Source organism: Carassius gibelio, chromosome A17, assembly GCF_023724105.1.
Source record: "Carassius gibelio isolate Cgi1373 ecotype wild population from Czech Republic chromosome A17, carGib1.2-hapl.c, whole genome shotgun sequence".
NCBI classification, from domain to species: Eukaryota; Metazoa; Chordata; class Actinopteri; order Cypriniformes; family Cyprinidae; genus Carassius; species Carassius gibelio.
Window position 1 is genome coordinate 24,174,180 of NC_068387.1, and position 27,382 is coordinate 24,201,561.

At 37.1% G+C, this 27,382-nt stretch overlaps 1 protein-coding gene across 8 annotated transcripts in view; it reads right to left on the reverse strand.

Moving 5' to 3' along the window:
* LOC128031783 (serine/threonine-protein kinase MRCK alpha) overlaps positions 1-27,382 on the reverse strand; it is a 54,464-nt gene that overhangs the window by 6,141 nt on the left and 20,941 nt on the right. The window contains exons 6-39 of one of the 8 annotated variants that reach the window (XM_052620198.1): positions 21,846-21,939; positions 20,943-20,984; positions 19,196-19,396; positions 18,798-19,046; positions 18,577-18,656; positions 17,059-17,219; positions 16,832-16,954; positions 16,583-16,716; positions 15,519-15,761; positions 15,332-15,442; positions 14,348-14,595; positions 13,980-14,085; positions 11,808-11,932; positions 11,315-11,420; positions 11,017-11,165; positions 10,307-10,398; positions 10,128-10,204; positions 9,760-9,798; positions 9,046-9,165; positions 8,637-8,711; positions 8,283-8,388; positions 8,066-8,202; positions 7,835-7,974; positions 7,633-7,714; positions 7,300-7,519; positions 6,371-6,433; positions 5,636-6,235; positions 4,633-4,730; positions 4,413-4,497; positions 3,958-4,081; positions 2,645-2,762; positions 2,058-2,240; positions 965-1,082; positions 288-430 (exon numbers count right to left, since the gene is read on the reverse strand). In XM_052620198.1, the coding sequence (XP_052476158.1) occupies positions 288-430; positions 965-1,082; positions 2,058-2,240; positions 2,645-2,762; positions 3,958-4,081; positions 4,413-4,497; positions 4,633-4,730; positions 5,636-6,235; positions 6,371-6,433; positions 7,300-7,519; positions 7,633-7,714; positions 7,835-7,974; positions 8,066-8,202; positions 8,283-8,388; positions 8,637-8,711; positions 9,046-9,165; positions 9,760-9,798; positions 10,128-10,204; positions 10,307-10,398; positions 11,017-11,165; positions 11,315-11,420; positions 11,808-11,932; positions 13,980-14,085; positions 14,348-14,595; positions 15,332-15,442; positions 15,519-15,761; positions 16,583-16,716; positions 16,832-16,954; positions 17,059-17,219; positions 18,577-18,656; positions 18,798-19,046; positions 19,196-19,396; positions 20,943-20,984; positions 21,846-21,939 (4,792 nt within the window). Of the gene's footprint in view, positions 1-287; positions 431-964; positions 1,083-2,057; positions 2,241-2,644; positions 2,763-3,957; positions 4,082-4,412; positions 4,498-4,632; positions 4,731-5,635; positions 6,236-6,370; positions 6,434-7,299; positions 7,520-7,632; positions 7,715-7,834; positions 7,975-8,065; positions 8,203-8,282; positions 8,389-8,636; positions 8,715-9,045; positions 9,166-9,759; positions 9,799-10,127; positions 10,205-10,306; positions 10,399-11,016; positions 11,166-11,314; positions 11,421-11,807; positions 11,933-13,979; positions 14,086-14,347; positions 14,596-15,331; positions 15,443-15,518; positions 15,762-16,582; positions 16,717-16,831; positions 16,955-17,058; positions 17,220-18,576; positions 18,657-18,797; positions 19,047-19,195; positions 19,397-20,942; positions 20,985-21,845; positions 21,940-27,382 lie in introns of all 8 variants that reach the window. The other 7 variants (XM_052620197.1, XM_052620200.1, XM_052620201.1 and 4 more) reach the window with 7 other exon arrangements.

Consider the following 27,382-nt stretch of genomic DNA (forward strand, 5'->3'; position numbering starts at 1 on the left):
CTTCTAGTGCTCTCTATTAAGTTTCAGCATTGATCAGAATCACATTTACCTGCTTTGATCAGTCTGGAAGTCGAATGAACATGTTAAATCAACATTTACAAAAAGAACACTATAAAGGGGTAAATGCACCTTTTGAAATCCCATTAGACTTGTCATTCGTAATTGGACCAAAACATTTACACATGACTACAGATCTCGGCAGTATTTAAAAAAACCTAAGCCAAAAATACTTGTAGAAACAAAGACATCTGGAAAAGCAGTCACTGACAGTCGTTGCTGGTACTGACCTCTCTGTCTAACTGGGATAAGGGGGCGTCGATGCCCCCTCCGGATGAGAGTGAGCCATCAGACGTCATCTGTCGTTTGGTGGAACTGTAGCTGCCAACAGAAAGGTCCCGTCTCAGTGCATTGCCATTTTGAGTGGAGGAGCCTGGGATATGGGACAGCCATCAACAGACTTTTAAGACATCGACTTATTCAATATGAAAACCTGCCAAAGTTTGAACGTTCAAAAGAACATTCCAAAGTTCAAAAAAAGTGTTTGAAAATTCAAAAAGAATGTTTTAAAGTTTGAACATTCAAAAAATACATTTGGAGGTTCAAGAGACAATTTGGAAATTCTAAATATAGCCTGAAAATTCAAACGTTTGAAATTTCAAAAGAAAATGTAACAGAATTTAGTTAAGTTGTCAGTTCTTCATTAGCTGTTCTACATTACATACACAAACGCCACTTAACAACAAAAAGACCTGTCTGCCCATGCATATTTACTTTCAAAATATATAAAAACATACCCTAAAATTTAGTTTTAGGGAGAAAACAGCCACTCGGTCTAATTTAATTTAATTTTTTCCTCTTGATAAATGTACATTTTGATGATTTTTTCGTACTATTTTTTTTTTCTTCAGCAATACTCATTCCTACCCCTCAATCTCTGTCTATGAACAGACATTTCAATACTCACGTGTGCCCAGGCCGCTGCTGGCACTCATAGATCGTCCCGGTTCAGGCCTGGCCTTGCTGATGGAGGGGATACTGACGGATGCTCCCAGGACACCACGGCTCTCCTGAGGGCGCATATTCTGAACAACACAAACACAGTCAGGAAAAGCCAGGAAAAAAACTCTTATATTACATATTACTGAAAAAAAACAATAAATAAAAAATTCGCAAAGCAGGGGTAAAAATGTACCATTGTCACTATACATGATCTTTTATTATATAGAGAGGGGGAAAAGTAATATTTTTCTCACTTAGTTTTTTAATTCTATATATAAAACATGCAGAATACACAATCGTTCGTTCCCATTTAAAAAACCCCATGAAATAATAAACTCGAGTTTTATAGATTATAATTCATGTCTGGTCATATTGCTTGTTTAAAGCTGCAGTTGGTAAATTTTGACACTCTAGCGGTTAATAAACAGAACTGCTTGTGTCTTGCGGAAGAACATCGTAGCCGGAACTACTTCTCTCTGTTTATGTCTATGAAGAATCACAAAGGTACTGGGTTACTCCGCCGCGGTACCCCCGAAGCAATCTAAAATAGTCCTAATATAAACACTTATTATAGGTGCACCCTAGTGATTCAGGACAAGCTAAAAACACGGTTTGGAAAATGGATTCATGGTGTACTCGCTTATTATATACATTTTTCTACATTTTGAACACAAACAAAGTTACGGACCGCAGCTCTGATTGTTTGTTTCTTACCGGGAGCGATGGAGTTTCTGCAAATGGCAATAGGACACTGGGAGGAGCCAGAGGAGCTTGATTTTTTCACAGATTATTGGTCTCATATTCTACTGTCAGGACATAATGACAGGTTTAACAAATATGTAAAAAATATATTTTTACAAAAGTTACCTACTGCAGCTTTAATCTTAACTATTAATATTTATTTAATATATTTTCATATAACTGTGATGCTGGCAGATAATTGGAAACATAGATAAGTTTGAGCAATATGAAAGTGAGCTAATGCATGTGTGCATAAATTCATCCTCTTCAGAGAACAGATGGAGTGTGTCTGTCTGTATATGTCTTTCTGGTCCTACCAGAGAGCAGATGGAAGCAGGGGTCCCAGGGGCGGAGCTGAGGGACAGGGAGTGTGAGGACAGAGGGGAGGAGTCCTGGGACAGGAAGTTGTCAGCAGAGGTGACAGTCATGTGATAGACATGCTCAAAGCTTGTAGGGGTGGAGATGAGGCGCAGACGAGGAGAGGGGAGAGGAGAACCAGGCTACAGAAGAAACCCAGGAGGAGCAGATAAAGAGAGAAATGGAGGAAAAAGAAAGAAAAAAATACAGATGCATGCAACGGTTTTCTGCTTAATAATGGCTTAAGAAAGAGGAATTGGTGAGGTTGTGTAAAAGACAACTCGAAAGCAACATACATCATGCATTTTGGATATTCTGAAGGAAATAAAATTGTATTAACTAGTTTGCTTGAGCAACAAAGTGAAATGTGGTTTGTGTTATCTTTTAATCAAGCTCATCTATAAAACTTAAATGATAACAGTGGAAATGATTAACGAAAGATGGCTCATGCTCATTACACAGCTCTTAGAAACAGATGGATGGAGGTGTAGAGAAGGGGGAGAAGAACATGAGAGGTGACGTTCCTCCTGCTGTTAGCTGCTCCTACCATTGGCAGATCTTTCAGGATCTGGATCCCGTCTCCCGGGCCCATATGAACCACATGGTTGAAGTTCGTTGGGTTTGAAATCAACTTATTCCTCATTTCTGGGTCTCTCAGCATCTCCCTAAAGAGCACAAACAATGCAGTGAGACCCAAAGCACCATCTCAAGATTTCTATTTTTTTTTAAACTGCCAACATGAAACCTGAATTCCTGAAGGGCTTTTCACCTGGTGCTGAAGCGTGGGTTATCAAACTGTCTCAATGTTTATCTCATTAAACTCTTACATGATTTTCACAGAAACTTTTACATGCTGTTTTGTTGCGTGTAATTAATCGTTTAACTAAATTAGTTACTTTTCTAGTTTACAGGTTTTTTAAACAGCCGGAACATAGTTATATGACAACATTTTTCACAACGTTATCCTGTAATATATACTTCAATTAGAAAAAATACAGGAATTTTCAACAGATTACTCGAAAAGCTATATTTAGAATTAATTATTCATTTTAGAATTAGGGTGATTTTGTTGGGGAGTGCAGTTTTTTTTTCTAGCAATACTTGGTAAAAACCTGAAATAATTGGGTGTTCATACTTTGGTTTACTGTTTTACAGTAACCAACTCAAACCTCAAAAACAATTTCGGACTAAAAAAAAAAAAAAAAAAAAAAAAATTGAAAACCTTTTCCGCTTGAGTTTCGCGATAAAGTTAGTGGAATCTAGATATTACGGTTCATAAAGTTTTAAATATGGATTTTTATATATATACTTCAGAAGGCCTTTATTAACCCTTGGAGCCATGTGGAACATTTTTTATGACAGATGCACTTTATTTTGCTTCAAAATCTCAACACCCATTCACTGACATTATAAAGCTTGGAAGATTTCATTTTTAAATATAACTCCGACTGTATTTATCTGAAAGAAGACAATAATATACACCTAGGATGGCTTGAAAGTGAGTAAATCATTGGGTGATTATCATTCTTGGGTGAACTATCCCTTTAATGCCATTGTCAAATTGCAGTGATTTATTCATTAATTCAATTAATCCTTTATGTATGTAAACCGTAAATTTAGTTTTATTTTATTTAATTTTTTTTATATACTGTCCAGTCTCCTTTGTAAAAATGCAAATAAGAACATTAACCACATTAAACATTAAATAACTAAACAAAATTATGATTAGTATGAACCTTAACAGAACATTCCCAGAACTTTTCCCAGAGTGTAAAGTGGTGGAAATTAATAATAGTAAAAAAGGCTCATTAGTTTCCTTTGGAAGTCATGATGGCTAGTGTTGCTAGGCTTGAACATCACCTCCTCTGCAGAACTCTCTCCTCCTCCGGCACGCGGAACGAAAAGCGGCGTTTGCTCGTCGTACTGCGCACCATCTGTTTGCGGCTGTTATCAGATGTCTCTGGCACCACCAGCTCGTCTCCCTCTGCACATCATTACACAGAACACAAAGCATCACACACATTTCACAACACATTAAACAGTATAAAACACAACAACAAGCATCCATTAGGATGTACAACTCTGTTAAATCACATATGCATGAGCTGACGCCAATTATTTACATTGCAACAACAATTTGAAATCAAAATTTACAGTATTTTTGAGGTGTTCATAATTTTATTCAAAATGCATTTGCTGTTTTTCTCTGAAACAACTTTTCATTTTTCTTATCTTTTCTTTCCTGCTGAATATGCATAAAAACATGGGGCATAAATATTCCGAATCCAGAGGAGCAGGAGGAGGAAGCGTCTTACCTGCTGTCTTGTTTTTGAAGTAGATGAGCCGTACGGTCTCCAGCCCCAGCAGGTTTAGAGAGCCATCAGCGTTCAGAGGATGAACCTGCAACACAAGCGACACACAGCTCATTAACACACTATACTAATTTACCACCTGCTTCAACACATATTTTATTTCACAGAGATGAGAAGTCTTTCTTATTATGTGGTTTTGTATAAAGAAAAATGAAAATGGGACCTTTTTCAAAGGCATGGTCTGAATCCACTCCATAGTGTTGACGTCGAATACATCCACTGCATTCTCACTATACACTGACAGATAAGGTGCATTATAACCTGCAAGACAAGAGTCACAGGAAACATTTAGAAATGTTCAGTTATGTTAAAATCACCAATCCTGAAAGTGTGAGAAACGGTCATCTTCACAAACATCACTAACTATTAAGCAATCTTGTCCACAGCATTCCTACGTCCCAGGACATTTCGTGCAAAGTATGGCCACGACATCCACAACCAAACAATTGCTGACTATTATAAACTATGAACAAGCAATTACAACAATGCACATTTTCAGCTGGAGTACATAGAATTTCTAAATTAATATTTTTATGAGATATCCAATTAAACATTATATTTATTTATATATATATAATATATATTTAAATATTATATTAACAAGATCTAGCAGTATTGGCTGATACTCTTTCTTTATTATTATGTATTATTTCATAATATATTACATTTAGACTCTAAAAATATCAATAATATACTTAATTATTATTATTCATCATATGTCTATACATATTTAAATAATATATTTTAAAATATATCTAAATATTAAATTATATTACATTATTAATCCAATTTAACAATATGATCTTAGATGACAGAATATATTTTTATTTATTTATCATATAATATCCTATATAACTCTATCCATATATCTATAATATATTTTTAAATATATTTAAACATCATATTTTTTTATATTATACTACCAATTGCCAAGTAGCAATATTAACTTTGGAAATTAACTGAAATTAAAATTCTAATAAAAAATAAATAAATATGGCAGAGCTAGAGAAAAGTATTAAATTGTTCAGGCTCGTCATGTACTTCCTGTTTGATGTTGGAAATGTAAACCATAATTTCAAGTGCAAATTTCATCCTAAACCTTAAAAAAAAGTTAAAAGTGAACACGAGCCATATTAATCTGTACAGAAACAGGGATGGTCACTCACGACATGCGGTGGGCGCAGCCGTCCACATCAGTTCCTGTTGTCGTGACCGTCTGCCCTGACAGTCCACGTACACGCCGATACTGCTGAAGCACAAGAGCAGCTCTTTACTGGAGATCTCCACAGCGCAGAGAGCGTCCAGTCTCAGCTGCTGGATGAAGGCCAGGGTGTGATCATCAGGGTGGAGGAGGCTAGTAGGAGATCCATCCCCTTGAAGATTATAGCGCAGGAACCCGGACTGGAAGCCCACGCAGAGCTTGTCGCCCTGGAGCCCCATCCACTGCACGGATCCCGGGACGAGGATATCCCACAGCTTCCGATGACGTGTTTTGCTCTTGTTGAGCTCGTAGATCATCACCTTGTCAGGTTTTTTCATATACACAAAGAGGTATGTGAGAGATCCTTGTCTGATCGTGCCAGAAACCAGAGTTTGGCAGCCTTTGGTCTCTGCTATCTTGTGAAAATCGGCCTCACGGTCATCCAGGGCTGCCATTGGGTAGAGCCGCACATGGCCATTTCGGCCCGATATCACAGCGATCAACTGTTCTGATGGGATCAGCTCAATCTGACGGACCTTTTTATTGTCTCCTACCTTGATAATATCTGTGAACAGGAATATATAAACAATAAGAGGCTTGGTATTAACATCAAAGAATGCAGTAAGACGCTTATATACACACCGTCTAAACGCAGCTGATAAGTACAGTAAACACAGATAAAGCTTTTAATTACGCTTACCATCTTTGGTAACGTGAATAACGTACAATCCTTCTTCATTGCCCAGGGCTATCCTCTCATGATCTGCAGATAAATAAAAATGCAGTTAAAATAAACTGAAATAAAAGTGTGATAAAGCTAGGCTGCATTGAGCTTGTCTAGTGCAGACTAATTCCTAAATAGTGTTTTTAATAAAGATTCAATGTAATAAAAAAATTAATGTTATTAAAAACGATTCAAACTACCTTTATATATTATTATTATTTTTATTAATTACGTTATAGAACACACAAACACACACACACACACACACACACACACACACACACACACACACACATATATATATATATATATATATATATATATATATACACAAGAATTTGATGTTAATGCACAAGTTTTAAATTGATTAACTGTAATAATTTATAAGATTTCCATTCAAACTGAAAGCATAAATCTAGGCAGTGCATATACTTATTTGCTGGCAACACACCAAAATAACAGCATGCTGACTTTAGGTTTAAAAATGTTGAACATTCATATAAAAATATAATAATTAAACATATAAATAATTGTATTTTTATTTAATACTCATTTCATTATATATTAACATTTTATTTTAAAATATAGTTGCATTATCATTCATTTATTATTTTATTTTAAAATGTGCAATAACACAATTATAACTATTATTACTTATTAAATTTTTATAGTTATATTTAACGGGTCACACTGTGCAGTGCAAGTACCAAACCAAAACTCCAGGTGCTCTCATGAGAAACAGACTGAAAAACGTATGTGCACCCTTGTCTATACGTGTTCAATAATGTTATGAATATTTATATATATACATATATCTGCAATTACATATGGCATTCTTCACTACGACTGGAAACCTTGACAAACGTTATAAAACCAAGATTAGTGGTACACGAGGTTGATTGTACCTATAATAGCAGCAGACTGTGTGGTTTTAATGAGAGGCAAGGTACTGTCATACGCTTCTTTAGGGGCGTAAACAAAGCGTTCTTTCAGTTTGCTCTTCTTCAAGAGACGGTGCAGCTCGTTCAGGAGGCCGACCCACTTGGTTCTTTCCTGATCGCTGTCAGCCAGGATCAAGAAGGAGCATTTCTTATTGCTGGATGAGGAGAGTTGTGATGCAGTCACCTGAAGGAGAGGAAGAGGAGGACAACAATTATTATTAAGTTACAATACAAAACTAATGTTATCAATATGAAGTTTCGGTTAAACGACGACAACAACAACAAAAAAATCCTCACCCTAAAAATACAGGGAATGTCTTTCCTGTTCGCATGAATGACATCTGATGCCAAAACTGAGCTAACAGAAAACTCCTCATCCCTGAAACCAAAAGAGCGATTTAGATGTCATGCAAACAAATTAAACACATGCAAAGTCATGCAAACGCATTCATCCGAATCAAACACAGGTTCAGATGTTCGTTTTGAAGCCCTCGCTGACCTCATATCAATGACCTGGTTCACCATGACACCAGGCTGAGCAGCTTTGCCCTCTGGGAGATCGTATAAGAAGAGTTTGAAGTCACAGACCACAGCGATGGCCCTCTGCCATCCCTTCTTCACACCTAATGGTTTGGGCACCTGAAAGAAATGTAATTAATTAATAAAAAATCTGTTAATTGTTCGTTTTGATCACAAACCTTTCATGGGAATTTGAACTAAAGCTTCTAACCCTGACATGGCCCTCATAAGCTGTGCCGATGCCCTTCTGGGGGTCGATACCCAGCGGTCCTTTGGTTTGATCCGGAGGAATCGGACACACGGCGGGAGCTTTGTCCGCACACGTCACATGACAGGAGAAGTTACAGACTGTAGAAGAAAGAGAACAAGGTGAACGTCAACCTTTCGACTATTTACCATATCCATGATAACTTCAGCTGACCTCTCACCTTCACACGTACAGCCCTGTCGGATAAGTCCCACCATCAGAGACGTACACTGGTTACATTTAGTGGGCGAACTGAAGGTCTTCACCACAAACTGATGGGCTTTAGGCTAAAAAGAGCAATTTAGTATATTGTAAATTACAGCAAATCACAGAATATAAGATCTGGCTGAAATGAAATGAAAGTAGACTCTTAAAAACAAATGTTCTTTTTTCTTTTCTTTTTTTTTTTAGCATCGATGGTATATCATAACATTCATAGAAACTTTACAATGCACAAAAGGTTCTCTAGTTTTTAGATTTTTAAAATGTTTATTTTAAGGAGTGTACGTGCAAAATATATTAGTGAATGAATTACTTTAGGTGTGCTGTGACTAGAGCTACTGTATCCTGACCGCGTGGGAGTTTGTGCAACCCCTTGTGGCAGATCTACCTGCTGGAAAAACAGTCACAGATGTTATTCACAACATGATACCATCCTAATAGAAACATTAAAGTAGCATCTGCATTGTCTCTTTTCTTTTGAATGAAGCTCTGTTCTAAAACCTACTGATCTGCCTATTTAGACAGCCTTATAAGGCATCATAGGCATGATTTTGGCTTCGTTGTAAGGTGGCATCCGATGTATTTATGGTAGATGATGTAATCACAGAATGCACGGAAGCAAAGTGTTACGTTTCATCCAAAGCGGCAGTGGAATATACAATCACAAATATATCAAAACAGAGTTTTAGCATTATTTAGTGGTTCAGAAATTGAGAAGTCACCTCTTGAGACTCCATATCGCTGGTGGATGATGGTGAGCGAGAGTGGGACGTGACCTGGGACCGTCCATCTTCTTCCCGGGAAGGTGTGTTGGACAGGCTGAAGTTATCGATGGAGTCGATCTATTGAGAAGGTTGGAGAAAGGAAATGTTTAGAGAAGCAATCCAACCGTGTCATGAACCATGAGCAGCAGATTGAAGACCCAAGACATGCCTGCTAAATGTAACACAACAGATTTTAAAAACGCATCATGCACATTAGAGACAAGACAGAGATTTAAAAATCATTACCAGGGCCCAAACACCATGTCAATAACGCCTGACAGCAAAGCAAAGCATAAATAATCAGAACGGAAAACTGCTGAACACGATGGCCACATGTCAGTTTCACAGCAAGCTTCACAAGTTTTGAAGTGAGTTAGAAGTTGAGTCATCGGTTGTGGTATGGACAAAAACCTCCACTGGTAACGCAAGATGAATAAAACAAAATTCTGCATATGTATTAGCCACAGAAAGTGTCAGTTTGTAGTCCAAATGAGCATGATGAAGACACACTGAGGTAAAATGGATTTTGGACGTGACAAACAAGCATGTGCACTTGAAAGACCCTCTGGGAAATGTGGATATGTAGCTTATGCCATGCAGTAACAGACCACAGACGCAATCAAATCAGTGTTGAGATGAACCACTGCTCCAAACACAACAAAAAGAGCTTACACGTCTGCCTTTGCCGGCCGGCCCACAGGCAGTGGAGCGCTTCATCAGACAAAAACAGACAGATAGGAGGAGAGAAAGAAATAAAAAGAGAGCAAACAATATATGAAGACAGAGAACACGATTCATACACGCACACTCGCTTGCTTTTAAAATGACTTGTCTCCAAAGCCCAGAAGTAATAATCGAGAATGTGTTTCAGACAGTTATAGTTCAATTTAATCCACTCTAAACCATTTATAGAGAATATGAAAGGAAACGGAGATATCATTACAAACATTTTTGCCTATTAATTTTACAAAGTAATAAATGATGATCGCTTCAGCTGTGATCCTAAAATAAACCCACAATTAAGTGTTTTAAATACCTACATCAAACTGATCCAGGGCCGAGGTCGGAGCATTGAGGAATGCCAGGAAGGAATTCTGGGAGTCTTGGTGCTTGACCCCTGAAAAACAAAACATGACTTAGATGTCACATACATGCATAAACTGTCTAAACAATAATGAAATTTTGCATAATTTTAAAATGTTCGTTTTTTTTTTTTTACCCTTAGACGTGCGCAGATTCTCAGTTTCCTGTTTCAGCTTCTGGATCTCTGCCTGTAGATCCTGGTTCTTCTTCTCCAACTCCTCCAGCTTGCTGTGCAGAAAAAAAATAAAAATAAAATCAGACACAGTATGATGAACATAACCTAATTAATAGGCCAACATATGGCCATTTTTAGCTCCTCAGTGTTGGCTTTAACGTCAATTAACATTTTACTGAATTATTAAAGCCACGAGGAAACAGAAGCATAGACAGGTATTTTCTTCTGTATTGTGACACTGATCTGAGTGTACCAGATCATCAAAAATAAAAAATACGTAGGCTTGCATTCATTTGCCACCATTTTTGAGTGCAATGTCGACATCTAAAAACTGAATCAACATCACATAGTCTGAAAACAAGTTGCCAAGCTTACATTTTACTGTAATAATGCAAGTTTGTGGGGGGCGAGAAGTAGTAAATCTCTCTCTCTCTATAAATATATATATATATATATATATATATATATATATATATATATGCATAAATGAATCTTTTTCAGTAATATCAACAACATGCATCTAGAATACATAGGGTGAATTTTCATTTCATGCTGACTTCAGTAATTAAAGAGATAACAGATATTTGAATGCATACTTTTCATTTCTCATGTTTTCAATTAAAATCAAATGTAATGTATTGGGAGCTTTAAAGGAGAGATGCCTGTTATACCAGTCTGTGGCCATATACGATGCCTTGACTTTGTTGAGCTCATCCTGGATGGTTTGTTTGGCTCTAATCTCGGCATCCAGTGCAGACTGCAGCTCCAGACGCGCAGACATGTCCAGCTTAGCCAAACGTCTCACCTTCCATGGCATATCCTGGAAAACCAAAAAAAAATAATTAAACACCCACTGGCACACAATGTTAAGCAAGACTTGGAGCCAGCCATACCAAGACTACTGTTCATTTCTTAAACGAAGCACGAATTTAAGTCAAGCTCAAAGTTTCGCTGTAAAAGGACTCTTACAGTAGCACGTGCACCCAGACTGGCGTTCCTCAGGCCTTCCAGTTCTTCCGTCATCTTAGAGGCCAAAGCCTGCAGATAACCTCGAGCATCTTTCTCATCACTCACCCTGAGAATGAAACACAGATGCACAGAACTGCACTTACAAAGCATCACCACTAGATGGATCCACGGCTACACAAATACCAAGGGCTTGGTGCCAAAGAAGAATAAGCGCAATTACAGTTTATTTGCAATAGTAGAGGCCATAATGACCATTATCTTACCACTATTTGTGAAATAATCATTATATTTGAGAATGTTCTGCAACTGACAAAAAAAAAAAAAAAAAAAAAAAAAAAACAACTACGGTACACTTGCAATGCCCCCCTAAAATTTTTCTCTCTCTCTAAATCTATCTATAATAAAAGATCACAGTCTAAGAAAGCCAATTCAAGTTTTAGACATGAGCATGAACAGCCAGGTAATAGTGTGTGTGTGTGTGTGTGTTTCTCACCATTGAATGATTTCTGTGATCTGGGCCTCCCAGTGAGCCACACTCTCTTTCTTATCAGTCAGTTCTCTCATCTCCTCCTCCAGCTGTTTGTGACTGCAGCTCAGCTTCTCAAACGACGACATCATCTACACGCATACAAACAAAACATTAGGATTCTACTCATCAAACAATCCTGATCAAAATGTGTCCAGTTTCCACAAAAATATTAAGCAACTATTTTCAACACTGATAATAAGAAATATTTTTGAGCAGCAAATCGGCACATCAGCATGATTTCTGTAGGATCATGTGACACTGAAGACTGAAGTAATGCTGCTGAAAATTCAGCTTTGCATCATAAATGTAATTTCAAAATATATTCAAATATAAAAATGCAGTTTAAATTGCAATCACTTTTCTCAATATTACTTGTTTTTACTTTGTTTTGATGAAATAAATGAAACCTAGGTGAACATAAAACAAAAATCTTTCTGACCCCAAATAATAATACACGTTTTTAAGCACATGAATGAATAAGATTATACAGAGCTTTTTTATGAACACCTAGTGATTCTGAAAATGTAGTTTAGCACTTCTCTAACCCACTTACACATGTGATTTCAGTGAATGGAAAATAATCCTCATTTAAGGCTTTTACTCCCGCAGAATGAGCCTGAAAACAGGTCCATTACCATGTCAGAAAAGCACAGTAGTAACAGTAGTCCGTAGTAAACATCTGTGTCTGCTAGTACATGCATCTAGTCAATCTGATTTAGATGCACTCTCTATCTTAAGCAAGATCTGGTGACGTTGTGGGGGTTGTGGCTGACTGACTTCCCAGTAAAACACTGGCATGGTGGACATATCTTCAGCTCAACAGATTCATGTAAAGACTAGCCTTGTCGTCAGGCTCGCTGAGAGCAGTTACGAACCGCTACACACACACAAGCCTCTCTTTCAACCACTGTGTGTGCTTTACACTCTGTTTGAAGCGCTCAGAAACGATCCCCAGGTTTAATTCATGGTTTTAACAAAGAGCATCAACTCTGACCGCTAAGAAGCGAAGCCTCCTGTCATCTTCAGTGTAATGACCACATCAAAAGCGACGTGGAATCTGTGATTTCAGACTTCAGTAATACGAGAGATGGAGGTTGTGCTTTCAGGGTCGTGGGCCGATGTGTGGGGTGGTTTACACAGCATCCTGGAGCCACAGTAGGGTCAAGTATCCAAGCCTAAAAATACCGGTGCACCACAAAATGGATGTACAGTTTTGCAATATCCAATGTTGTATGTGCAGTAGATAAGTTAGTTTGAAGACTAAAAGCTTTATTTAAAACTATGGTATGTCTGGAATAATCTTAAAGAATATAGGAATAGGGTGACAAATACGTGAAAATGTGTCGACTGTAAATCGAGAAGACTTATGATGACAATACAATTCAGCTGGTTTAATATTTAGTCATATGAGTAAAACACAAGTGAAATGCAGTTTTCAACCCATTTATTTCACTTTTATAATGTGACGACTGAAACCAAAAATGTTCAGGAATAAGACTTAATTTTATTTACTGGAAATAATTGGAGAACGAGGGTGTTATATCAGAATAAAGAAAAGAGTGTGATCGCAATGCGTTTTAAAACCCATAAAAGTTGAAGAGTTTTATAAATGGGCTCTAGATTAAATGCCTGAATACAAACTCGTAATATTTTCTGGATGTATTCTTTGATGAAATACATCAATATGATTTTCTTGTCTTGAAAAAGCTGTTGCTAACATGTGGCTAAATGAGACTCCAGAGCTTGTTGTGTAGTTTAACTTCTGCTAATAATAAATCAAACTTTTCATCATCACAGAGTGTGTTTTCTGTAATAATCCAAACGGAGTTGTTTTTTTGTTGAGGGAACCAGGGGGATGCAAACTTCGAGGCTGTCCAAAAAAACATGTCACCCCTGCAGCGCTCTATAAGAGTTTCCTACAGAAATACCTAAAGAGATATTTGGCTTTTGGTTTACTTTATCCAGTTGCCCGTGGTGCCTCAGCGACATAAATGGAAAAGCAAATTCATTTCATTTTAAAAATTATATTTTTCTTTGAAATAACCTGCATCAGTGCATTAAGTAAATGAGCTGCTGAATTTGATGTTGACTTAAAGATGTCATGAAAGTCCTAGGAGTGTGTGAATGGCTGCTCACCTTGTCAAGTTCGCTGGAAAGTTTCTTGTTCTCCTCCGACAGAAGCACTCGCTCTCTCTCGTACTGCTGTTTGTAATCGCTCTCAAGCTCCTCTCGATCGATCTGACTGTGAGAGGGAAATGATTTATTGAACATCAGGGTCCCTGCACTCAGCATCCAACACACACTGCCAACATCCTGACACAAGCCAAACTCCATAGCTTACTTTATGGAACATATTCTACACTGTATTTTTATTTCTTCCCCTAAAGTCCACTTACAATGTTAGTCAAGGCTCCTTTGGAATTTAGTTTTACATGACACCTTCCAAGCTCTCTGACCCTTAGAATTATCAAGTCAAATAACACAAAACGGCTACAGAACAGTACCTCTCTCGACGGGTCTTCTCCAGCTTGTCTTTGAGCATCATGATTTCTTTCTTTAAGGTGAGCTGCTGTCCCTCTGATTCCCGCAGCTCCTTCTTCAGGTTCTTCAGTTCGCTGGTATGTTGTTGTTCTCTGCGAGACAGCTCTTCCTCATAGAACGTGGTCTTGTTCTCCAGGTCTGCTCGTAATTTACTGAGCTCCTGGTGCTGCTCAGATGACCCAACGCTTGGAGGACGGCCCACCTGCTTCTGCTGCTCCACCACACCGGGAAAGAAAAGATAAGGAGACTATAAGAGATCTGTATAGAGATCATTTCAAGTTATGAATGTATTAAATGCGATGACTGTTTTGTGAATGGAATAATTGAATATAAACCTTCTCACGTTATAATAATTAAATAAATGTAAATATATTGTATTTGAACTATAATAAAAAATAATGTAGTACAAAAAATAACAAATAAAAACATTGATTAATATTAAAGGTGAATAATTTATTAAAATTAGAATTAATTAATTAGAATTAATAAAACTACACAATTTTTATAATGTATTAAAACATTTATAGATAACTAATTAATAACTGTTTATTTATATACATATATAAAAATAATTTATAAACTACAATAAAAATGTATTTGAATAATTGCTGAATAAATACTGAATTAAATTTAATAAAACAATTAATAAAAGTGCTTGAGTTTAAATCATTATATAATAATATATTAAAAATATCAACTAATTAATTTAAAAAAATAATTTAAATCATTTATTCATTATAATTTTACATACTTTCACCTGACCTGTGATTATTACATGCAATTTCTGTATCATTTGAGTCCTTTATTACATTGCATTAATTGCCATTTAATAAAAGCAAGCCAGAAGTCGTCACACTGTACTCATGTTCCATGCTTGAGATGTTGCACTGTTCCTAACCCCCCCTTAACAGTATTTAGAGAGAAAAGTTGTGTTTGGCTAGACAAACCTTCATTCCCTCCAGCTCCTCTTCCAGCTGTCTGCTGTACTGCTCACTGCGTTCCCTCAGCTTCTTCTCTTTCTGAGTCTCAGCAGAAAACTCTTCAGCCTGGGCCTCCATCTACACACACATTTACAGAGTTCACACACATTTAATGGACAGACTCCTGCGATCAGCCGCTCTCCTCCACACTAACCTCTTTCTTGGCCCGCTCAGCTTTGCGCACTTCTAGCCGCAGCGCCTCCACCTTCTGATTGAGGGAATCCATCTCCTCCTCTTTGTCCCGGAGCTGTCGGGAGAGCCGTTGCTTGTGTGACCGCAGCTCTGTCACCTTCTCACTCACCTCTGCAAACTTCTGCATGGCCATTTTCCTCTGGCTGTCCGCCTCCTTCAGCTCCTTCCCTTGAGTCTTCATCTTCTCTGAGGACTCCTGCAGACCCTGCAGACAAACAGATCACAAAGTTAAAACAAAATAATAAGCAATTTATTAATTAAAATAATTACATGTAAATTATTATTTTTTTTTTATTATTTACATAATGCATTTTTTAAATTAAATTGTAAGAATTTATTAACACACTTTACACATACCAAAATGTGATTATTGCTATCAATCTACTCATTTATTGAACATTTGAGTTATTGAACTTTTGATGTTGATGTTGTTTAATAATGCAAGCCAACGGATGTAACATGGTACTCTTAATAATAATAAAAATAATGTTTTTTTTTCATAATTATAACAATAATAAATACTTGTATATTAGTAGTAATAGTAGTAAAAACAAAGTATAAAAATTACTAAACAAAACATAAGAAATATTAATATTGTAAAGTGTTACTGTAAAAATTATGAAAAATATTTATTAATTTTTTTTGTAATTTACATTACAGATATACAATTACAATACTAATATTTATGGCTGTCATAATTTTTTCATTTTCAAATGTTAAACCATCTAATTGTTTTTTTATACAGAGTTTTATATATATATATATATATATATATATATATATATATATATATATATATATATATATATATATTGTTAGTAAGCACTTCTCAATACAAAGCTTGGGTTTAGTTTGAAACAAGCAGAGCACATGTATTTATTTAATTAAATTGCAGCCATTGCCATTTGTTAACCACACTAAGCCATATCAGGATTTTGGCTTTTGATTCATTGTCCAGAACTGTCAGACAAACCTCCGCAGCAAGGCACTTTGCTAATGAGAGGCAATGCTTATGTGGAGCTGTACCTTCTGCAGGTCATCTCTTTCCTGCTTCATGCTCTTGAGCTGTTTCTCCAGAGATCGGATCTGTTTGGAGGAGTCCTCCAGATCTCTGCGGGCAGAACTGGCCTGTTCTAACCGCTGCTCCACCTGTCCTGTATCTGAAAGAGGAGAAGAGAGACAAAAATATAAGGCAGATGAATGTGAGAGAGGTAAAAAACAAAACTAATGTAAGATTACATGAGACATTTGTTGATGTCTAGTCTTTGAGATGACCTGCGATCTGTTTCCGTAGCATTTCTAACTCCTCCTTTAGTCCACGGATCTCAACTTCTCTGTTGGAGGAAGCAGGTCCGTCCCCGCTGGAGTATTGCAGAGCCTGAACCGTTTTTGTAGACTCTGAAGACCAGAAGATATTTCAGCTGTCAGCGAGGCAGAGAGCTAGCTTTGTGGGATTGTTTCCACAGAAAACAACCTGAAACGCCACAAGACAGGACACACACCTTGTAGTTTGCGACTGAGCTCGAGCTTCTCCTGCTCCAGACGGCGGATCCTCCGTTCGTAGGCCTCAGTAGCCAGACTGTCCTCCAGACCGCGCTGCACGGACACATCCATTTGTGCAGGTGCCGCAGACTCCCGCAGGCAACCGCGGTCTGACAGAGTACTACAGGAGAACAGAGGGTCAAATGATCACAACAGAGACTCATGAGACTGCTTTTTGTTTTAACCATCCTGTGTTAAAAAACTGGGTACAGCTTTTGTTTTTCCAAGGCAATCTGTCAAAAACCATTACTTTTAAAAACACTAAAGATGCAGGTAAAAACAGCTTGTCAGATAAATTTGATAATTCCCATCTATTTCTATTGTGTTTTTTGTGTCTAAAGTCATATTTTCTTACACTTCTTTTTAGTATCTTAATTTAAAAAAAAAAACTTACAACCAAAAACAGCCTTTAACAGATTATTTTGACTGTGAAACTCAACCAAATTGAGTCTTCAATTTCGAGCAGACTTTGTCTTAAATTTCATCAGAATGTGAAGAAGCTTAATTGCCAAGCATGCTTTCACATACAATGAATTAGTTTTGGTAACAGAAGAAGAACAAAAACAGACAAAATTTGTATGTACAGGTGTGCCATATAGATGAAATAGAATAGAATAATATGCAGGGATGGACTAAGATGTAGGGAAGTATCAAATAAATATAAGTGGTATTGCAAAAATTTTCACTGCACAATGGGGAGAACATTTACCGTATTTTTCGGACTATAAGTCGCATCAGTCCAAAAATCCGTCATGATGAAAAAAACATATATAAGTCGCACTGGACTATAATTCACATTTATTTAAAACCAAGCACCACGAGAAAACATTACCGTCTCCAGCCACGAGAGGGCGCTCTATGTCTTCAGTGTAGACTAGAGGAGAACTGAGCTGCATAGAGCGCCCTCTCGTGGCTGTAGACAGTAATGTTCTATCTCGGTTAATGTAAATTAATTTTGATAAATAAGTCGCACCTGACTAGAAGTCACAGGAACAGCCAAACTATGAAAAAAAGTGCGACTTATAGCCTGGAAAATACGGGTAACTGTTTATGAAGTAGACTGCCTGGTGGTAGAAAGGTTTCTTGTGCCTGGCTGTCCTGGTGTTCAATGCTCTGTAGCACCAACCAGACAGCAAAAGTTAAAAACGGAGATGGCTTGGATGTGAGTAATCCTGAGTAATTTCATTTATTTCATATTGAAGTGTCTAACAAATTACAAGAAGATTTTCTGTTTTTCAAAGCGTTGATTTTTGGCAAGCTGCATGGAAACCAAAAGGCTTGTACAGGCTTTCCAAAACACATCTATGTGTTGATAAGTATTAAAATGAATAGAGACTCAAGCAGTTTGAAAATCAAATGCGAGTCAAACTGACTGGAAAACACCAGGAGGGTTAAACAGAGAGGGGACAGGACTGCAACACCATTCATGCTGGATTTGAACCTGCATCTTTAGCATGAGTTTTACAGTAATATCTTACCAGCTGCTGGTGTAAGTAAATCCTACAAATGGGAGATGGTGTCCTGAGAAGGCAGTGTGGGAAGGAGGCGGCATTGTCTCCTAAAACAGAGCAGGGATCATAACTTGAGCTGAAGCATTATGTTAAAAGTTCTGGGTTGATAAATCAAAGTAGATGGGTTGTAACCCAGCAATGTAGTGATCTTATTAATGTAGGTCTTAAACAAAAGTGAAATATACTACCGTGTTCTTGAGGCAGTCGTCATCCACGTCAAAGTTTGAGGTGTCAGATGGGCTGCTGACTTCAGGGATGTATGGGGCGTCACAGTTGCGGATGTTTTGCCAGTCGATGCCGGAAAAGAAGGGGTGGTGCTTGAAGTCCTCAATGCCGTTCTGTCCCAGCCTGTGCTCTCTGCAGCAGATGAGTCTGCGGATCAGGTCTTTGGCATTTTCAGAGACGTCCGTCACATGAGCAGGGAACTGGAAACGTTCCTGTGTGAAACACAATATTAGAAAAATGTGTTTTGCGTGTTAGGTTTTCATGATGATACTATATGACCTGTTATATAAATAATATAATTAACCATATTACAATTTAATTGCAGTGCATAGAGTGCACAGACACTGCTATGGCTCTGTACCTTGTGGTTCATAATCTTGCCATACGTTTCCACCAGGGATTCTGCATAGAAAGGAGTTTCTCCGTACAGCATCTCATACATGCAGACGCCCAGTGACCACCAGTCACATTCCGGCCCATATTTCCCTTTCCCGTCCTCCATGGCCTGCAGGATCTCAGGAGAGATGTAGTCTGGAGTGCCCACAGCGACGGATGACTGCACCTGTGAGAACAGAAAATGGACATGCTGGAAAGTTTGACAAGAGGAAAGGTTGCATATTGCACACAAAACTGGAACACATCTTCTTGATCTAACAAGATTTAATCAGATCTTTGAATTTACACTTGCAGCAGTAAAGGCGTTATGTATTTGATCAATTCTTTAGAAACAAAGTCGAGTTTACAAGGAACTGATTGGCACAACACAGTTTTCAGGAATAATATAAATTATGGCAAACATAAGTTCCATAACTTTCAAATTCCCATACGTGTCTTACCTGGGATTTCTAAATTGCCTAAAATGTCCAGGGTTTGACTTTGTTTTCCTATTGATGTGTGCTCTATAGTCCTCATGCATACCATGTCTTCATATTTGAATTGCTTTCTTAAACCACTCTCTGTAAATCCCACCTTTTTGCATGCCATGATTGGTTATGTACAATGCCTGCACGCTATTGGTCAAACAACTATAAAACTATATAGTTAATATTGTCAAATCAACTGACCAAAAAAAAAATAAAAAAATTATATATATATATATATATATATATATATATATATATATATATATATATATATATATATATATATATATATATATATATATATATATATATAAAACATTTAAATTAATTAATAATTATTATTTTTAATTGATGCAATTCATTTGGGAGAATCTTATAAACCTGTCAAGAACATTTCCAGGTCATATTACACAAAAAACAATAAGGTAGTATTAGAAAAATTAATATTTTGCATTAAATGAATCTTTTTGTAAAGGTTTATATATATATATATATATATATATATATATATATATATATATATATATATATATATATATATATATATATATATATATATATATATATATATACTTTTCCTTTAAACAATTAAAAAAAAAAACATTTCTGTCATGACATTTAAACAGGTGTGTTCCTTGACAGGTTTCGTGAGATTTATATATTTACTGTGGTGTTTGTGATTGAGACTGCAGGAGAATTTAGGAGCTTGCATGTTGAGATCAGAAACAGAGAGGCATTCGGTGTCTGTCTGAGCGGATCACATCACATCACATCCTGTCAGTGAACAAAGTAATCCCTGGAAATGTGTATTGTGTTTTTTTATTTTTTTATTGGCATAACACTCATCACTATAAAATGCAAATGAATGAATCAAGCCATCATTGCATTAGTTGCAGCCAGCAGAGGTGGGCGTGGCTTAAGGGAACATGATGGTCAAAGTATTCAGATGAACAAAGACCTCTCAGAACACAGGCCGCACTGAGAGAGAAAAAGAGCAAGAAGTATCACTAGAGACCACTAATGAATAGGGGGATGACTGGAGCTTCCTGGCCAGGGTTCAAGGGGGCTGAGCGAGCGGAAACTGTCTGCAACGCAGCCTGTGGCAGATGTGTGCAGCTGGAAGAATTTGTGGAAGTGAGGCAGTAAATTAGCTGCGCTCGCTGGCAGTGACACACACTTGAAAACACAGGGACATGTGAAGAGACTTAGGCAACACACGTGTGAACACGCAGAGACCACACTCACGCTGCTCTTGTCAGAAGTCGGGGGGATATCCTGCCGAGCTATCTGCGACATGCCAGAAAACAGCAGCATATATCAGATGACATACTCACCCCGCTTCAAAGAAGTAATGCAACTCTGATCATAAACTGCCTTTCAAACCATATAATATTTTATATTAAAACAATGTGCCTGGAGGATCTGTTTTCTATTTGAATATATTTTACAATGTACTTTATTCCTGTGATGCAAAGCTGAATTTTCAGCATCATTACTCCAGTGTTCAGTGTCACACAGTCCTTCAGAAATCATTCTAATATTCTGATTTGCTGCTTAAGATTCTTCTCATTATTATTAGAATTTTTGCTGAAAACAGTTGCATTGCTTAATATTTTTGATCCATTTTTCAAAGGATTCTCTGATGAATCGAATTATGCATTTTTTTTTGTCACTTTTGAAGCATTAATTTCATTAAAAAAAAAAAAACTTCCCACCCCCAAACTTTTGAACGGTAGTGTAATTGAGCCAAATATTCTTTAGACAGGAAGTGAACTAAACTATGGGAAAACAACCAGACCTGAAACTGACCCCAAGAAGTATTTGGAAACTTACATCACACTTAAAAAATTTAGGTATAAAAAAAAACAACAAAAAAACAACAACTCTTCAGTAAAGAGCTCTAAGGAATAAATCCAACCAGTTAAAGATAAATCACAACATTACAAACTCTGATTTATAAAGGAAAAGGCAAGTAAGGCTTGCATTAACACATTTCTGTTGTAAAGCTTTCAAGTCAAGTTTTAAAATTTGTCTGACCCATTCCAGTATAAATAAGAAGACTCTAAACAACAATCCCTAATGACTGTGTTTTCTGCTTCTGTGAAATCTGTCCATCAGCACAATCTGGTGTTCAGCTAACATACTAACCGTTCCATCCTCCGTGAGTTTAAGACAGGAGCCAAAATCTGCGAGCCGAATGTGTCCATTCACATCCAGCAGAATGTTATCTGGCTTGATGTCTCTGTCAGAGAGAAAACAGAAAGACAGATTAATTTAAAAAGATTTATATGTTAACACAATACTGATTTAGAAGAAGTTGTTCAAAGCTGCCAAAGTTAAGGATTCAAATCCCAGGTAACACTCACATGGATTACATCTTAGTTGAATGCAGAGTAAGCCACACATTAAAGGGTTAGTTCACCCAAAGATTAACCCATAAGTTACTCACCCTCAAGTCATCCTAGGTGTATATGACTTTCTTTTTTCAGATTAATCCAGTCGGAAATATATAAAAAATGGTCTGTGTTCTTTCAAGCGGTTTCATGGCACCGGGTGTTGCATGCATCAGTCCAAAAGAAGCTAAATAAAAACACCCATCCATTAAGAAAAAGGGACTCACATGACTCCAGGGGGTGACAGAGCGTATGGGCCACTCAGAAGAGATGAATGAGGAATCGCAGGGGAGAGATCAAATCAAAACAACGGCGACTTATTAGAAGTACAAAACTAGGATTTGTAAAGAATAATATCGGAGGATTTCAATATAAGCCAAGAGGAGACTGGTTTTCTTTTGGTGAAGTAAGGAAACTTTGCTTCTTTTGCTCCTGTTAACAAACGTTGGTTTTCACGAGACTCACCGACACATGCACAACACTGACCATACGTCATGCTCCCGGAGGTGCTTAACGTTTTACAACAGTGAGCACATGCTAGATTAAAGTGATTACTAGGTTTTGAATATGGATATTTTTCTTACAAAAACGCATCGATTTGGTACAGAAGGCCTTTTTACACCCCCCCCCCCCGGATTCATGAGAGACACTTTATTTTTTTTTAATGGATGGGCGCTTTATATTTACCTTCTTTTGGACTGATGCACTGCAACACCCGCTGGGTGCCATGAAATGGCTTGAAAGATCAAAGACATTTTTTTTTATATAACTCATCGGATTCGTCTGAAAATACAAAGTCATATACACCTAGAATAACTTGAGGATGAGTAATTTATGGGCTTATTTTCATTTTTGGGTGAACTAACCCAAAACACGTTAACGTAATTGTATATATTGCTGTTGTTTTATTTGGTTTACATGGAGCAAAAATCTTTTTGAGGCATGTTACGGCCTGCTGCTTTATTTTACAACCTCAGAGCCACTTCAAGTCCAATTCACAGTGGACTTCACAGTAGGGACTTGTATCTGCCCTGTAAACCACCTCTATTCCTGATAGAGAGCCACACTGGCAACACATCGGCTCTGTCACAGAAAGCCTCCATCCACTTTGCATAACCCCCAGCTCTCAAAGGAGGAAGTCAAAACAAACAGGTTAGAGATCTGAACCTGTCATTTGGAGGGCTGGATTAGTTTTAATAGCGTTTGAGAGGTGTTCGATGCCCTGTCTGTGACCTGCCCATGGGGCACTAGAAGCACAAACAAAGTGGAATCGAAGTGTCATAAGTTCGTGTCTCCATTCTAGCTTATCTAAAGCTGTTTCAGAGAACACACTCGCGGCGGGAGCGAAATACAGACGGTTCTTATTCTCCTGTAAGCTATTGCTCATTCACCCCTAGTAAATCTGATCCAGGAGTTTGACGTGGAGCTGTAATAAAGACGGAAGGAATGTTTGCGTGTGCCTTGTATACACATGAATTATGACAGCGCTTTTGAGGTAAGTTTCCTTCAATATCTCACCCGAACGGCTTGTTCAATGGGCAGCCAGCCACGGCAAAATTTATAATGAAAACAAGGTGGCACTAAGAGCTGAATGGAAACTTGATAGTGAACTATAGAAAAAAAATACAATTTATCATGACGATACACTGATGCGTAAAGACACAAAATGATCGGTCTGTGCAAGAAACTGAACAGTATTTATATAGTTTTTGTTGTTTTTTACAACTGATTCACACAATATGCAAACTTTTCGAATCCTCCCAAGCGCATACTCCTGAGCACGTTCTCCATCAGTTGCTTTAGGGCGGATCGCAGACTTATAAGTGCATTACCACCACCTATCTTTCAAATGGACCATTGACACTATCTACAATCTCAATTAGGAGTATCAATGGTCCATCTGAGAGATGGGTGGTGGTAATGCACTTATAAGTCTGTGACTTTTTTTAGCTCATGAGCATCATATGCTTTTATTGTATGTTAAAAATGCAGCTTGAAACATTTAGAAGAAAAAGTCACATGGAGGGTGCAATTTAACGATAGCATTTTTAATTTTTTGGTGAACGACTGCTTTAAAGTGCTATTGGGTATGACATCACAGCCATGACAATCTCTGAATGCCTCATCTGCAGTTTAGTTTCAATAAACGTTCAGGGTGAACTGGGGTTGTGAACTATAGAGTAGGCCTATTTTATATATTTTTTTTATATCTATGTTTTCCAATGAAATGTCCCCTTCAAAACACTCCTGCTGCGACTCCATTTGAGAGCTGAGGAATGAAAACAAAGAGTACTTTCGTGGTCTACTACAATTTATAGTCATAACTGGGGATTCTTCCAAAAAAAAAAATCAGCACGGGAAGCCTGGAGAGCCATGGAGACTTCCTCACAGAGAAGCTCTCTGGGAACATTAAAGAGTCTGTGCAAGCGGTACGAAACGGATCACTGATTTTATCATTAATACGGCAGCGGAAACGTAACATTTGTCCCAGATGAGGACATGTGTGGATTTGGCCCATGTGTGGGTACAGGCACGGCACTGGTTTGGACTGCTGCATTAGAGGCCATGTTTATTTGTTCCACCCCTCTCCGGCTGCTTTCCCTCCATGTTTACACACAGGCAGAGCTACTGTGAAGGCAGGCCACCTCAGGAGAACAGAACTGACTAACGGGACTCATCTGGTGCTTGAGTTCAGGGTGTCCTGGAGTCTGTTCTGGGATCAGTGGAAAATGGTGATGACACTTGAAAAATAGTTTCACTTCTAACAATCAAAATTACAACGAATGAAAAACATGCACATTAGAATTTAGAATTTAGAAATGTTTAAGTTCAAGTACTAAAATTACTAGAACTAAAACAATAAACTGAAACTTTATAATAAATTGCATTGTCTGAATTGTAATTAATTCTACAGATCTATCTTTAGGTTTAAGAGTCTGATAGTGTTGTTATTGTAATCTGAAAATATCAAAAATGCTGGGGATATAAAAACTTAAATCAAAGCTGAAATAAAATATAAAAAGGAGAACAAATTTTTTTTTAATGAAAAATCTAAGTTGTCTCGGCTTAAGTTTAAGTACTAAAATTACTGAAACAAATCAATTTAAGCCATCTAGAAATGTTTTTTATAAGCTAATAAAAATTACCAAAACAACATTAAATTAAATTACAAATGTAACATTAAAGAGAAAACTGAAAATACAAAAATAATCCAAAAAATTTAATCTAATAAAAAATATTAAGATTATAATTAAAATACTAACACCGATCTGACAAATAATTTAACAGAAGTGATTTTAATGGTTTTCTTTTTTTAACACAATAATATCAATGATATTAATAATACCCAGTGAGACAGATCTAACAACATGTCATAATCGTCTGTGCACCCCAGGTCGACTTCCCTCCTGACAGCAGTTGAACTAAACCCCAGTCCTGACAACACCAGAGCTAACATCACCCCCTCGGCCAGTGGATGAAAGCAAACCTCGTCTTCCTCTTACATGAAGGATGTTGCACACAGGACCTGACAGAAACCAAACGCTGAGAAGCAAAACATTAAAAAGTGATTAGTGCTGGTTTCCTGCCCTGTCGACGCATGATACCACAGCTGTGCGAGAGACTACAAATGCACCTTCCAAACCACCATTACAACAAAAAGCCAATATACCACCATTCACAATTTAGGTATACAATGCACAATATACATAGTCACACCTTTTTAACCAGTACTAAACAAATATTAGCTAATTCAGAGATTACAAGTTAAATACAAGTTAAATAGTGATATAATTTTTTTGTTAAACAGTTAACTATTAGCTAATCTTTTCTATTGAACATGCCGTTTTGATACTTGATTTAAATTAAACATTTCTGTTTCAAATCTTTTATATATATATATATATATATATATATATATATATATATATATATATATATATATATATATATATATATATATATGATCAGATTGTATAAGCTATTGGTATCAGGCCAATTTTTTTTGGTCAGCAGTGGTAAATAAAGACTCAGAGGACATTATTATGAAGAGCTGGAAGCAAATAATAGAGAATGAGAGAAATGAATCCCTATAGACTGTATTTAGCTCATCTCCCACTATGGAAACGGCCATCATTAAAGAGCTAAAGTGTCCATCCAAACTAAATCAACCATCAACGGAGCCGTGTTTTTTTTTTTTTTTAAACTCCCATTTTCAGGTACGATACACTTTCCAAAGCAGCCATCTCATAACAAATTCATGTTGTTTATTGCAATTAAATATGTGAGATCAGTACAGAGAAGAGTTATAAATGACCGTCGGTGTGTGAACGGTTTAGGCCCTCAGGGTCTCTTTAACACACACAGAAAGAGACAGGAGGGGCAGCAGCTGGTCAGTAGACGGACAGGTGGTGGAAGACTGATGGAGACAGTAAAGGATCAGTGAGCACTGAGGAACAGAGCTGGGGGTTAAAAATAACTTCTGTTTCTCTCGCAGTAAGCCCAAAACTGCTCTGGCCCACAGGACACTCCAACACACTTATTAGATGCTCTCTGAAGGACATGATACTGATTGGTCCAGTATGGCATTCTGGAGCCAAGTATTCATTTAATGACTGTATAATTTATGTATAATTATGTTTTATTTAGTTATAAATAGTCTGAAAATAGTCATGTAAACTGATGCACAGTCAGACAGTAAATACTGCAACACATCATTGTCCTGATCATCCTATCAGGGTTTATTTTACCATAATCACTAACATACACCATACAACTATTGCTTGGGGTCACTACTAAAGTATCAATATTTTAATTTCAGCAAGGATGCAGTAAATTGATCAAAAGTGACAGCAAATACATTCTATATCAAATAAATGCTTTACATGATCACATATACAAAAAATAGCATTCCCACAAAAGCACAACCATCTTCAACATCGATGATGATAATAATAAATGTTTGTTGATCAGAAAATCAGTATATTGGAATGATTTCTGAAGGATCGTGTGAAGACTGGAGTAATGATGCTGAAAATAGAGAGTGATGCCCTATTAAGGCAAGCATCTGATGCCAAACTCACTGCATGATGGCAAACCACTGGAAACTCTTATCAGACGAGCTGCTGTTTACAGAAAAAGAGATTCGTACTGCCAAGATACTGAGAGAGACAGAATTCCACACATTCCCTACTATCTTAACATTGTGAGAGTCTCTTCTTAGTTTACTTTGCAGAACTTGTGTTTGCAAAGGCAAGCATCACTAGTACTAGTGCTTGTACTGATTTGAATAAA